General features: G+C 44.5%; 1 protein-coding gene across 1 annotated transcript in view; it reads right to left on the bottom strand.

Annotated features, from left to right (window-relative positions):
• Nucleotides 1-389: 389 nt before the first annotated feature.
• Nucleotides 390-15,526, bottom strand: part of trpv6 (transient receptor potential cation channel, subfamily V, member 6) — a 38,875-nt gene continuing 23,738 nt past the window's right edge. The window contains exons 11-15 of the mRNA XM_078225304.1: nt 14,724-14,889; nt 10,607-10,673; nt 9,615-9,883; nt 3,701-3,807; nt 390-641 (exon numbers count right to left, since the gene is read on the bottom strand). Coding sequence (XP_078081430.1) covers nt 419-641; nt 3,701-3,807; nt 9,615-9,883; nt 10,607-10,673; nt 14,724-14,889 — 832 coding nt within the window. The 3' untranslated portion in view covers nt 390-418. The remainder of the gene's footprint in view (nt 642-3,700; nt 3,808-9,614; nt 9,884-10,606; nt 10,674-14,723; nt 14,890-15,526) is intronic.

The following is a 15,526-nucleotide window of genomic DNA, read 5'->3' as shown; positions in this document are numbered from 1 at the left end:
GAGAAGAAATTCCAGTCAGTGTTGTGAGCTGAATGAAGTATAGAAGCAAAGCTAACACCATAACTAACTATTGGCTTTCCTGTGAGCTGAACCTTCAAGCAGTTGATTAGAGGTCAGGCTGATACTGGGAGGGAGTATTGCAGGCACTGGGTGGGATTTTCCACACCTCGCAGCATGTTCTGTGGCTGCGGAGATGGCCCGCCATTGGCTGGCGGTGGGATCTTCCAGTCCTGCTGCTGTGAGCAGGATTTCCCGTTGTTTGTATGTGCTGCCACCAAGAAATCCATGGTGGGGCAGGCGGAGGGCGGTGGGGGTGGGGGGGGGGGGGGGGGGGGGGTGTAGGGTTGGTGTCACTGTCAGCAGGACTGGAATATCCCACTGTCGGGAAAGGCCAGAAAATCCTGCCGTCTTTGGGACTTTAAATGAGGCAGGATTCATCATTGCCCTCGTTGTAAAAGTCGCTGCAATTCTGACCCATCCTCCTCTGCCTCACCATCTGCCACCCCTGGCACGACCTTTGCTGGCTTTCCTTCTTCTCCGACGCCTCAGCTTTCTCCATCTTGTCCTCATATCCTTTGCTTTCCGTGGTTTTGCCATAAGGAGGGATCTTCAAGACAGCATTATCATTCCGATCATCCACACTGCAACAACAGCAAAATTTGCCATTGGAATGGGCTACAATCCAAATACCATCATAGAAAAATCAAAGCAGAGTATTGCAGATGTTGGAAATGCAGCAGAGCTCTGAAGAAAAGTCATATTCAACTCAAAAGGTTCACTCCGTTTCTCGCTCTACCAATGCTGCCAGGCCTGCTGAGTTTTTCCAGAACTTATTGTTTTCATTTCAGGTTTTTATACTGTCATGCCAGGTCGTTTCATTGAGTTTTAACTCTGTTTTGTCTCATGTACAAGTCTACTCAATTCAATGAGGTTGTCACTTATTGAGAATCCAGCAATATTGATGAGTGAATACGTTACAATGTGTGCTGGAAGCAGTGCTGGGGATGGCGGCCTGCGTGGCTACTGGACAGAGCAGTTGAATTAGGATCAGTTCATAGTTTGTGACTTACCGAACACCCGGGACAAATTCTCCGATTTCGTTCGCCCTGCCGCCACTGCCAGTGAGCACGGAGAATTTGGCGCTCAGCTAAATCTCCATTCACCGCAGCGGGACTGGAGAATCCCAGCCACGAGCAAGGTCGGAGAATTCCGGCCCTGATCTCACCTTGGGGAGGCTGAGCACAATGTCAATCGTATCTTGTGCATCACTCAGGCACATGGGTGATGAGAATGTTCAGTGCCTGTGGGCTGTGTTCTTGAACGGGTCACAATGTGTGGCACAAGAGGCTAGAAAACCTGGAGTGCAGCGACAAACTGAGGAAAGGCAAACTGGCTGATGATGATTGGTTTTCCTTACTTTCTTTCGGAAAAGTTAAAGTTTAAAGTTTATTTATTAGTCACAAGTAAGGCTTATGTTAACACTGCAATGAAGTTACTGTGAAATTCCCCTAGTCGCCACACTCTGACATCTGTTCGGGTCAATGCACCTAACCAGCACGTCTTTCAGACTGTGGGAGGAAACTGGAGCAGCCGGAGGAAACCCATGCAGACACGGGGAGAACGTGCAGACTCCACACAGACAGTGACCCAAGCCAGGAATAGAACCCGGGTCCCTGGCGCTGTGAAGCCAGTGCTTCCACTGTGCCACTGTGCCACCCCACTTGCAGACACTCTTTGGCTGAATTTTGCCGTGAGCTTTGAGATCCCAATGATGGGATCAAATAGGGATCTGGAACCTGTACTTCCGGTCATTGAATTGGCTCAGGAACTTACTGCAACTTCCTAACTAGCCACCTTTGTGTTTGCCGTCTTCTTAAGGATAACCAAGGGCTGTTGATGTTGCAGGCCTGGTTAGAGACCAACAATTCTGGAGCCTCTGCAGCCATGCCAGGAGAGATGGGCACTATTGGAGTCTGCATAGGTGCCTCAACATGGAAGTCCCTCACTGGGCTGTATAGCAGTGAAGATATAAATGCGCAGATCTATTGGAATGAAGAAGAAATTGGGCTTGGCTGAGATTTTCACCTTTGATGTCGGTGGTCCTGTCGATTGGGCATGAAGCCTCTGTCTCTACTGACCCATTGTTGCAGGACGTCCGGCCCCCGCACCCAATGAGGGGCCACAAAGCTGTAAAATGTCCCTAGTTTGGGCCTTAAGCATCCTAATTGGCTGTCCGCCTGTATGGATCAGACAGTCTATCAGATTCCCAGCCCTCCCCAGGAAAGCTCCCCCCCCACCTATTCCTGGCTGACCATTTTCACCTTAGCATCTCCCACTTTGCATCAAAGCAGAGTGGATAACACATGAAGAATAACTTGGTGCCAAAGGAGAGGATGGCATGGAAAATGACTAAGCTCTGGTTTTGTTATATGATTTTGGATATTGCTCAATAGAGAGACCAAGTTGCAGAAACTTTCCACCTTGCACTCATCAGGACAAATGCAAGAATATCAGATTTCAAACAATCACAACAATTTACACCACAGGAAAAAAGGGTGCTGATTGGTTCGTAAGTCAACTCTGATTAGCCAAGGCTTTGCCATGGAGAAAGCAAGGTTTTGTGGGGAGTAAACTATCTGCGAAATTTATTTGCTTGACTCTGGAGACTTATTGGCCATTTGTAAAGTCAGAAGCATATCTGTAACATCCACATCCAATTGACTAAAAGTCAGGTTCAATTTCTTTTCTCTTAGCTAGTGAGAGATACCTTTGGGGATAGGGCCTGGGTGGGATTGTTGTCGGTGCAGATTCAATGGGCCGAACGGCCTCCTCCTGCACTGTAGGATTCTATGATCTTAGTAGAAGCTGACTTCACTTGAAGGACAAGTTCAAAGTTCGATGCAGTATTTTTGTCTCAATACAGGAAATGGAAAGGGCAGGGGATTAATAACCTGGGAGGAGCATTGAATGATTGAAGTTATTGCAGTGTTGGTGCTGAAGGGGCAACCCTATATTCACCACTAAATCAGCTGTATTGTGGACTGTTCAACTGTTATTGAAAGGAAGCGAATGAAAAGGCCAATCTTAACTGCTGTGAACATGGGGGATGGTGACTTGATTTGATTTATTATTGTCGTATGTATTGGCACACAGTGAAAAGTATTGTTTCTGTCGTTATACAGACAAAGCATACTGTTCATAGTGTACATAGGGGAGATGGGAAGGAGAGGGTGCAGAATATCTTGTTACAGTTACAGATAGGGTCAAGAGAAAGATCAGCTTAATATATGATAGGACCATTCACCTGGGGAGAGTCAGGGCTGCAAGAACACATGGGTCTGTCCAATATGGACTACCCCCTGCCAAACTCGACTCCTATTGGAGTAAGAAGCTGCCCATCATTGCCAGCAAGTTCCAGCAGAGAAATTCAACGCAGCCTTTTTTGTTGAGGTAAGCTGCAAGTTATGTGCATGCGGCGTAGCAGGGTCCAAATGTTCTTAGCCCCCAGAGCCAAGAATTATTAGCTCATCTCTGGGACGGTTGGTAATGGTTAAATCTCCTTTTCAACTTAATGGATGGCTTTAAATGGAAGTGGGTTGTTAAGTGATCAATTAACTCCATGGGTATCCTTAAGGTGGTGAATTCTGGGATAATCTCCATGTACGTATTTGTCAAGATATATATTTCTCTTTGAACTCACCGGAAATACCAGTTGTCTCCAAGCCCATATTTGCTTCCACAGATTCCCAAACGAGGAAAAAGGCATCGTGGGAGCCGACGCTCAAGAAGTAGAGTTGTTGCAACAACCTTTGATCAGGAAACAATTTAACAGTAAAGATCAAAGTATCATTAGCATCTGTACAACTTTGGGACCTGGCTTTAAACCTGGTTTAGATACATGTTTGATTCATCCCTTTCAAATAGAGAGTCACATTAACACACACCAGGCAGCGAAACCTTTCTCACTTCTTGTACCCAACTGACAGAGTTCTTCATACCCTCGAGTACCTGAAATATCATCAGGGTTTCTTTAACAGAGACAACTGGAAAAACGGCGTGCAGGAATTTGCAAATATTTATTAACTATATTCAACCATGTGCAGGGATAAATAAGCATGAGGCTCCTTCCAAGCTCTGTGAGCTCCAGTGGCATGTGATCTGACATCACCGATGATGCATATTAACCTACTGCAACACCCCCAAGTCTTGCATGTTCCTATTAAATATTTATATATCCTACCTTCCTCCTGCCTACCTAAAGGCACTATTACATCTCAGAATCTTAGGGAAAGATGTTTCAGTGGTTTGACCAGTCTCTGCTGGATCCTGGATCCTCTTCTTACTTCTTTTGGAGAATTGGACTATTGGAGAATGTGTAGATAAGGACATTGGGAATGGCGATTGGGTCATTACCGACTAACATGTTGCCCAAAAGACTAAGGTGACTGTTATGATGGCCACGGAGGATCGTCAATAGATCTCCCCTTGGACCTCATAGAACACGTGCTCCCTGATTAGGCAAGTGGAGGCTCGCCCAAAAGGGAAGGAGCAGTGTGGGGATGAGGGGGTGGGGGAGGGAGAGGGGGTAGTTAAAACCAGCTGGCTCCACTCAGGCTGACAGTCGAAGGACTTTGGGGCTGACCTGTACTCTGTAGCCACTGAACATCACTTTGAGCACGTTGTAATGAAGACTGGCCTCAGTGAGATTATTACAGGGACAACGTTGTACACAACACAATTGCCCGAATCATATTCAGGCCATCCAATAACTCAGAACTCCTGTACTGGTGCACACTCAGCAACAGCTTTCTGGGCTGCTCAAATCTCTTCTCATTTCTTGGTGGTCGCCAGGGGGAACTTGATGGACAGGAAGACTCAGGACTCCACATCCTCAGTAAAGTGTTCAGTATATTGTTCTGTGCAGGCTTCTCCACAGGGATGTGGGATCATGCTTCATCTGTAGTCTGTTGTTTACCCTGGTTTCATTCTGTAATGGTGTCAAACCTCATAAGCTGCTCTTTGGCAGGTCAGCTAAAACTCTCACCAACTTTTATAGATGCACCATAGAAAGCATTCTTTGGTATGGCTCTTGCTCTGCCCAAGACTGCAAAAAACTACAAAGGGTTGTGAACGAAGCCCAGTCCATCACTCAAACCAGCCTCCCAACCATTGACTCAGTCTACACTTCCTGCTGCCTCAGAAAAGCAGCCAGCATATTCAAGGACACAACACACCCCGGACATTCTCTCTTCCATTTTCTTCTGTCGGGAAAAAAATACAAAAGTCTGAGGTCACACACCAACCGACTCAAGAACAGCTTCTTCCCTGCTGCCATCAGACTTTTGAATGGACCTACCTCGCATTAAGTTGATCTTTCTCTACACCCTAGCTATGACTGTAAAACTACATTCTGCACTCTCTCGTTTCCTTCTCTCTGAACAGTGTGCTTTGTCTGTATAGCGCACAAGAAACAATATTTTTCTCTGTAGGTTAATACATGTGACAATAATAAATCAAATCTAATCAAGGTATCCTTGCTAATTCTGTGGTGTTAAGCAGGGTGACCACTGGTTTATGATCGGTCTGGAGAGTGAATCTGAGCCCAAGATGTAAACTGAAACCTTTGTGCCAGTTGAAGTGACTGCCAGGCCTTCCTTTTCCATGAGAGTATACCGTGACTAATTCTCTGTCATTGTCCCGGAGGAATAATAGCCCAATCTGTGAGAACCATCTCACTGAATTATAAACAATATGGCCCCTAAGTCAATGGACAATGTCCTCACTGCAACTATGGTGAGAAGGTCTGGCTTGCAGTGGGCCAGTGTTTCCATGGACATGAGCAAGTTCTTGATTGTGCCAATCAGCCTTTGCCGCTTTTCACCCCATTACCAGGCTTGGTCATGCTTTAGGAGTTGTCACAGAGGTTTGCTGGTGTGTGCAAGATTGAGTAAGAATTTACCCAGCTGATAAAGCACATCTATAAGCTCTTGAAGCTCTATAACTGGAAGGGGTGGTTGGAAATTCTTCATTGCAGTTTACTGGGATCTTCTTTAACACCGAAGGTGTGAACAATATGGTCTAAGGAGCTGACAATGGGTTTTAAGAACTCGCATTTATGATTAAATGGAAGGCCCGTGGCCTGTAAGTGTTGTAATTCTGTTTGCATCATGGAATCATGCTCCAAGGTGATGGAGCCATGGAGGGGAATATTGTCCATCTGGCAGATAGCTCCATCCAGCCCTTCCAAAATGCCAGTCATGGAGCATGGATAGACCTCAGGAGCTGAGACAATACCAAACTCTAGGCGACTGAAACAGTAGCAGCCACAGGATGTGATGAATGTCGATCGCAGTTTGGACTCAATCTCAGATGAGCTGATAGAAGCCACTGCTGGTACATAGTATAGTGAAAACTGAGTTCCTCATCAGCCATGCCAGGCTTTGACCGACAGATGCTTTGGGGCAAACCTCCCTTTCCAGGGCCTGATTCAAATGTGCAGGCACATACCAATATGAAGTGAGTCTGTTTACAGGCACCATGCCCCAATAACAAGAAATGGGTTATGTTACTGGCATATCCAACTGGCATATTCCCCCCACCACCCCACCACCCGCCTCCCCAGTGCAGGATATAAAGTTTTAATAGTTTATTTATTAGTGTCACAAGTCGGCTTACATTAACACTGCAATGGAGTTACTGTGAAAATCCCCTAGTCGCCACACTCCAGTGCCTGTTCGGGTACACTGAAGGAGAATTTAGCACGGCCAATGCACCTAACCAGCACGTCTTTCAGAACGTGGGAGGAAACTGGAGCACCCGGAGGAAACCCACACAGACACAGGGAGAAGGTACAAATTTCACACAGACAGTGACCCGAGGCCGGAATTGAACCCAGTTCCCTGGCACTGTGAGGCAGCAGTGCTAACCACTGTGCCACCGGATGGAATTAATCTCTTGTCTCACCTTTTTCAAGAAAGGATGTGGGGGTAAATAAACACACTGGCTTGGAATTTGGCTTTGAGGTAATATGGGAAGTTGTTTGGAGATTCCCTGGACCTGTGAATAGTTGTGGGAACTCCCTCTTGAATTTATCCAGTTTGGCTTGGTTGTTCAGCTCTTCCATACTGTAAACAAGTTGTAAATCTGAGCAGGATCTGCAGCTCAGCAATCAGTACCTCCGATCTTGGATAATGCAAAGAATGGCTGTAATTTGCCTTCCTATAATTGTCATGGCAACATTCCCTTCCAGATGTTTAATTGTAATAATCCAGTAACATTACTCACGCCAAAGCTGCTGCCACTGCAATAAGATTGTCACTTCCACACAAACTCACCTCCACTCTGCTGTGGAAATCCAAGAACTTCAGAACAAGAGTGCTTTTTGCAGCTTTTATGCCTTGACTGAAGGATTCAAGCCTTACCTTTCCCAGCCCAGAGCTGTTTACAGGAGATCTTCCCCAAACAGCTAACACCAAATCAGCTTAACAACTCTCCTTAACTACCTTTTTCTTTCTTTATGTCTTCAATTCCATCGTTCCCAGCACTTCTTTGAACTTTAATGTTTCCAAAATATAAAAATCGTTTAGATGTTTCCATTGCCCAACTTTGGGATCAAGTAAAATTTAATAACCTTCCCTTGTTTACTTATGAAACATTTGCAAACTATAAAAGCCTTTAACTTCCCCTTTGAAATTTAATAGTGGAAAAAATATGTCCATCACTATCTCCTAATGCAAATGTCTAAACTTTACTTATAAAACCACCCGACTCTAGCTTCATTAGAAATGATTGAATTTAGCACCTTTACTCCTTCCATCCCTCAATTCTTCCAGCCAAATGGCACAGGTACTGGCATGCACTGACTGACTGACACACTCACACCCATATATCACTGATGCCCTGTGAAGTACTGACTGAAGCCTGCGATTATGTTTCGTGATATTATTGTACAAACTTCTGAAATGTTCCTATCAAATTCCATCGATGATTATTTTAATAGAGGTATTTCCTGATGTCAAATAAATAGATAAACGTCTCGATTAAAACAGCAGACAGAGATATTAAGAGGTAACATTGCACAATCATTCTGGTCCTTCAACACGCTCCAATTCTAGTAGAGGTGTAGCCCCGTTCCCCAATCCTCCCAATATCCAATTATCTGATGATCTAGAGTCATAGAGGTTTACACCATGGAAACAGGCCCTTCGGCAAAACTTCTCCATGCCACCCATTTTTAACAATAAGTGTTCCTAATTGCCCACATTTGGCCCATATCCCTCGATACCCATCTTACCCATGTAATTGTTTAAATGCTTTTTAAAAGACAAAATTGTACCCACCTCTACTATTACCTCTGGCAGCTCATTTCAGACACTCACCACCCTCTGTGTGAAACAAATGCCCCTCTGGACCCTTTTGTATCTTTCCCCTCTCACTTTAAACCTATGCCCTCTAGTTTTAGACTTCGCTACCTTCGGGTAAAGATGTTGACTATCTAGCTGATCTACCCCCTCATTATTTTATAGACCTCTATAAGATCACCTCTAAGCCTCCTACGCTCCAGAGAAAAAGGTTCTGGCCTATCTTCCCTTGATGATGTTGATTCCTTGTTAGGAATTGGATACTTTGAATATCAGTGTCTATCTGACGCTAGCCATTGTGGAGTGAATTTAAGTAATTCACATGTGAGTTGCATCACAGCTGACTGACAAGCTGTTCCCACCCAATGTCCTTGCACATTGTTAAGATTCTGGACCCGAACCCCAAGGTACATTATGAAGCCAGACTAGATCCTAACAATTTTTTCTATTTTGGCATAAAGATGAGGAAAGGATACTTCATTCCAGGAGTAATTCCACTGATAAATTAGAGATTTTTATCAAAGCAATCTTTATTCATAACACAGTTTAACAAAATTAAGAATCTTAACTCTTAAAAGTTGAACAATCTTTAAACATGAAAAGAAACAACTCTAATGCCGAACTTATCACCATTTCAGTTCCAAATAAGCGACATTCTGCTTACAGACTTAAAACCCACTTTAAATATAGTTAGCAATCACAAATATACTTGTTACAATAAGTGTAGAAACTGTGGAGTCTTCAGAGAGATATAGAGCTTTTAGAAGCCTGCAGAATTCTCTAAACGTCAACCAGAACAGCCAAACTCTGAGTCCTTTCTGAAAAAAACTCTTTCTTTTTTTCTGCTGCAGGTCCAGGTGGCACATGAACCACAATATCACATGACCCTGTCAATCACTCTAATCTGAAATTCCAGGGGAACTTAAGGAAAAAGGTCCATTGACTTTATTTTACATAACCACTTGCAAAGGTTGAAATGAGTAATTATTTTGCTCTCCCAGCATCTGAGCTGTATTCCTGCCAGACATACTGACTACCTGCAGCATAATGCTGAATTTTAAATGTTCTCCTGAATCAAATATATAGCTATCTAATTTGCACATTTTATCACAATGTTAGCTGAAGGTGGTACGGGATAGGAACGCGACCCCATTTCTCTCTTGATGACTGACTGCAGCTACCCTCAAGCTGTCCCTCCTCTGAGGTTAGGTGTCCCTTGAATCTATCAAATGAGGAACCATTTTATGATCTCACCTGTGCTCTCCAGAGGTCATCGTGCTGCTTTGACACTCGCCGGATCAATTCGCCCATCATATGGATGACGAGAAAAACTGTGATGGCGAAAGCAAGCAGGGTGTACATGGCATAGAGGAATCGCGCCATGTCGGGTTGGATCACCTCCCAGTTCAGTGGCATGTTAACGAGCCCGAAGAAGAGGAGGTAAATGGTGAAGAGAACGGTGCTGAAATCCACAAAGCGTTCCCACTTTGCAGGATCCAAGACTTGGAAGGACAGATGGGTACCTGGGGAAAGCAGAGGGGAATGTCAAACAGCACACGTTACCTGCACAAGACAGGAGATGCAGAAAGGACAGAGAAAGGAAGAATCAGAAAGTAGTAGACAGATAGAAAACAAAAAGTTAAAGTAGAGAGAGAAAAGGATTTGCATTTATATAGTGCGGACATTTGAAAGCATTTTATGTGGAGCAGCACAATGGCACAGTGGTTAGCACTGCTGCCTCACAGCACCAGGGATCCGGGTTCAATTCCTGGCTTGGTTCACTGTCTGTGTGGAGTTTATATGTTCTCTCCGTATCTGCGTGGGTTTCCTTCAGGTGCTCCGGTTTCCTCCCACAGTCCAAAGATATGAGGATTAGGTGGATTGGCCATGCTAAATTGACTCTTAGTAAGAAGTCTCACAGCACCAGGTTAAAGTCCAACAGGTTTATTTTGGAGTGACTCACTTGATGAAGGGGCAGTGCTCCGGAAGCTCGTGCCACCGAATAAACTTGTTGGACTTTAACCTGGTGTGGTGAGACTTCTTACTATGCCTATCTGAGTTCATCTGCATCTCCACAAATTGACCCTTAGTGTCAGGGGGATTAGCAGGGTAAATACATGGGGTTACGAGGATAGGGCCTGGGTAGGATTGTTTTCGGTGCAGGCCCGAGGGGCCGAATGGCCTCCTTCTGCACTGTAGGGATTCTACGAATCTATGAATTCTATGAATAACCACTAAATGCTTACTGCATGTGAATGCCAGAAGCAAAATGAGCATCAGCACCAAGTACGGCATTACGATCTCAAATATTATCTGTGGAGAAAGAAGAACATGTCAATAAAAGTTGAATTCAAACAAATTGATTTGTTGTGGTTTTGCTCATGATTCATATGAACTGGACTCTCACCTCCCGAGCTGATAGCAGTGGCTGGTGTTTACTGTATTATAGATGGAAATGGGGCTGTGTTTCAGACTCATGTTTTAGCCCAGATTTTCATCTTTGAGGCAGACCATTTCCCAACATCACAATCCCACTTTCTTGCCGGGCAGTGCCTGTCATAGAGTCATAGAGGTTTACAGCATGGAAATAGGCCCTTCGGCTCAATTTCTCCACGCCACCCAGTTTTTACCACTAAGCTAGTCCAAACTGCTCGCATTTGGCCCATATCCCTCTGTACCCATCTTACCCATGTAACTGTCTAAACGCTTTTTAAAAGACAAAATTGTACCCACTTCTACTACTCTGGCAGCTTGTTCCAGACACTCACCACTCTCTGTGAAAGAATTACCCCTCTGGACACTTTTGTATCTCTCCCCTCTCAACTTAAACCTATGCCCTCTAGTTTTAGACTCCCCTACATTTGGGAAAAGATGTTGACTATCCAGCTGATCTATGCCCCTCATTATTTTATAGGCCTCTATAAGATCACCCCTCAGCCTCCTACGCTCCAGAGAAAAAAGTCCCAGTCTATCCAGCCTCTCCTTATAACTCAAACCATCAAGTCCCGGTAGCATCCTAGTAAATCTTTTCTGCACTCTTTCTAGTTTAATAATATCCTTTCTATAATAGGGTGACCAGAATTGCACACAGTATTCCAAGTGTGGCCTTACCAATGTCTTGTACAACTTCAACACAATGTCCCAACTCCTGTATTCAATGTTCTGACCAATGAAACCAAGTATGCTGAATGCCTTCTTCACCACTCTGTCCACCTGTGACTCTACTTTCAAGGAGCTATGAACCTGTACTCCTAGATCTCTTTGTTCTATAACTCTCCCCAATGCCCTACCATTAACTGAGTAAGTCCTGCCCTGGTTCAATCTACCAAAATGCATCACCTCACATTTATTTAAATCAACCTCCATCTGCCATTCATCGGCCCACTGGCCTAATTGATCAAGATCCCGTTACAATCCTAGGTAACCTTCGTCACTGTCCACTATGCCACCAATCTTGGTGTCATCTGCAAACGTACTAACCATGCCTCGTAAATTCTCATCTAAATCATTGATATAAATAATAAATAATAGTGGACTCAGCACCGATCCTTGAGGTACACCGTTGGTCACAGGCTTCCAGTTTGAAAAACAACCCTCTACAACCACCCTCTGTCTTCTTATCGTCAAGCCAATTTTGTATTCAATTGGCTACCGCACCCTGGATCCCGTGAGATTTAACCATATGCAACAACCTACTATGCGTTACCGTGTCAAAGGCCTTGCTAAAGACAATGTTGACTGCACTGCCCTCATCTACCTTCTTGGTTACCCCTTCAAAAAACTCAATCAAATTTGTGAGACATGATTTTCCATGTTGGGTTGGTGGGGACAGGCTAGATTCAGGGCCATGGCCTCCTGAGGCAGGCCCAAAATGGGATTGGAGACAGATGAATGCCAGGATGAGCAGATTAGAAGGCCTTTCTGCATTCACTTGGACATTTGCCCAGTTCAGGGTATTTGTGTTAGGCACCCTCGCCCTCAGTTTTCAGCACTAGCCTCCCCTTCCCTCACCCAAATTCCCCATGCCCCTTCCAAACACCCCCATGACCCATCCATGTTCTCATACTCCAACATGTTCCCCCATAAGCCATCCATACCATTGGAAAATATTAGCAATGTTCATGAAACTGTCAAAATAAGCAAACAGCTATTCAAAAACATCTTGTAAAATATAATCTTATCAAATGTTCATAAAACTGTCAATCAAAACATATCTCACAACTGTGTCAACAACCATTCGTGAGATTGGAGCTCAGGCAAATATCCATAATGAGAATCCAATGCTCATCTTTATTACTAAAGCCTCCAGAATACTGGAAATACTTTGAAGTAGTGGCATGGACAACCGTCTGTTCCACTGCTTCAAAGGTTCAACGGATGATTGGGTGTCAATCGAAGAACTCAGCCGTGTGCTCGAGGGTTTCATTTTAAAGGCTCAATAAATGGTCGTACTGTTCATCAGAAAGTCCAATTAACACATTAAAATTCAAATCTCAACACAGTTTAAAGCAGAAGAGGATTTTATCCACTGGCGAAACTTTATTGCAACTGAAGATGTTTCCATTTTCACAATGTTCATCAATTTAATGGCCACTTACCCATTCTAAACAAAGCTCTATCATCAATTACTGCATTAAAACTATACTTAACTTTTCACATAGATATAATCATGGCATCTGAAGCTGTAAAAACATTTTGACTCATCTCCAGATTAAGATTCCCCCATGGTTCACAACTCCTCTGAGGTGCTGTGAACTACATCACCTACCAAGGCTCCAAGAAAATATCACAGGGTCTAAAATGCCCAAGGTGGGAGTGCAAGATGTGAGCTTGCTGGCCGTGCCTGTACCCTTCAAAATGCCACAAGACAAGAATGGCGGCAGGAATCCGGGAATCAGGTCCTGTTTATCATTTTTAAATTACTGCCCATCTCTGTTCTGAAATGGACGGAGACACAAAACTCCAGCCATGTGTGTTAAACGCCCAATTACTGTTCAATGCCTATTAAAATGAAAGGAAGAAATATCAGGTGAGTTTTATTGCCCGCGTCAGATCCTCCCTACCTGATTTTCCTGTCTCTGTTCCACAAGTAAAGCTGGATCAGATAGATAGACCGACAGACAGAAATGTAGATGAGCTGATAGATATTCTCTTGAATAAAATAGTGTTAGTCAATGCCATAGAGTTTTTCATGTTCAGGAGTGTGCCCATACTGCCCAATGTCTAATGATATGAAGCTGTAACCTGGCAAGTAAGTACACGAACCTCTTGTGATCTCTATTGGATAAAATGGCTGGAATTCTCTGATGTTCTCCGTTGCCAGCGAGAATGGAGAATTTGGCGCTCAGCCAAATCTCCAGTCACTGCAGCGAGCCCGGAGAATCCCGACTGCGGGCGAGGTCGGAGAATCCCAGCCAGTGGCTTTTGCACGTGTCCTTGCATATTGTGTGATTTTCCTCCCCTCGCGAGTGGTTAGAGGCAAATCTAGCATCGTCTAGTTAACAGTGCAAAATTAAAGCTCCCCGAGAGTCTTGTTCCCAGCTCACCAATATCAGATTGCTCCTCAGGGAGTGAAAAAAGAGGCTAGAAAGAATTTCCTTTCTCAGAAGGTTGTAGAAGAATAGAATAGAATACCTACAGTGTGGAAGGAGGCCAGTTGGACCATCGAGTCTGCACCGACTCTCCGATGGAGCACCTCACCCCGAACCCCCGCCCCCCACCCGCCTTATCTCCATAACCCTACATATTTACCCTGCTAATCCCCCTAACCTACACATCTTGGGGCATAAGGGGAAATTTAGCATAGCTAATCTTTGAACTGAGAGAGGAAACTGGAGCACCCGGAGGAAACCCACGCAGGCATGGGGAGAATGTGCAAACTCCACACAGACAGACACCCAAAGCTGGAATCGAACCTGGGTCTTTGGCGCTGTGAGGCAGCAGTGCTAACCACTGTGCCACCATGCTGCACCCCCACAGCATCTGCTGTGACAGATTTGCCAAAGGAAATGTCAGAAGCAGACACGATTATATCCACGAGGGGACGGGTATGAACATTGGGAGCTGAGGGAAATAGAGGATAATGCTGAGAGAGTGGGAATGTGGGATTTGTTTTGAATTGCTGTAGCAAAGGCTCAGCACTGGCACACTGGTTAACATTGGTCTTTTTTCTCTAATGTAAACCTGGAGGCTCCATGAAAAATAATACTTTGACTTGTTTGTTAACTAATGATCTATTTGCTTTGATTCAAACCATCCCTCAGCATTGTTACGCATCGATTCCATCTGATCTCCTTGATAGAATTAGCTCCTGGAGTTACATTTGTACCTGATTTGGATGGCCATAAAGCCTTCGCCATTTACCTTCTGGATCATAATGGTGAATGGTCCGAGCAAGCGGAAACCTCGAGCGAAGTACATGAGGTTACACCAGGCGAGGATGAGTGCGAAGGACATGGGGATTGATTCCCCAGTCGAGGACGTCAGTCTCAATGCTAGCACAGCCAGCACTAGGACTCCATAACAGATGCTGTGGGAGCAAAGCGACAAGACAGGGACTTAGGACAAAGATCAGAGGTGACAGTAGGAAAAAGAGAACGAGAGACACAATAGAAACAGATCGAAAGATTATAAGAGGGAGAGGAAAGTGGAAGAATATGAAAAAGCGCAAGAGTTAAAGTGGATGTGATAATTCAATAAAACAGAGAGAGAATTAGAGAGAAGCTAAGAAAAAGCGCAAGAGGAAAAACCAGTAGAAAATATGACCAGCCGAAAGCAAAACGCAAAAGACAAAATAAAAAAAACGACCAAAAAATGGGAATTGAAAGAGAAGGAGAGGAAAGGAAGTCAAGAACATGGAGCGAGAGAGCAGACAGGTACAGAGAGAGCAAGAGGCAGAGGTTAACACAAAAGCAAGATAACTTCAACAAAGCATTGCTAGTTGTGATATTGAAAAGCTGTGATTTACACAACGGTGAATTGTCACTCACTCAGTGACAGAACCATCAGTGTGGCTCAGGTCAACACATCCTGGGCGGGATTCACCAGCCACGCTCGCCCCAAAACCAGAAAATCCCACCCAAAGTCAACGGACTTTTGCATAGTCCCTCACCCGTACGATTCCCGTGGTGGGCGGGAATGGAAAATTCCAGTCCTTGACTAGCTTA

Source organism: Mustelus asterias, chromosome 12, assembly GCF_964213995.1.
Source record: "Mustelus asterias chromosome 12, sMusAst1.hap1.1, whole genome shotgun sequence".
NCBI lineage: Eukaryota > Metazoa > Chordata > Chondrichthyes > Carcharhiniformes > Triakidae > Mustelus > Mustelus asterias.
This window is presented reverse-complemented; position numbering and strand designations above follow the sequence as displayed.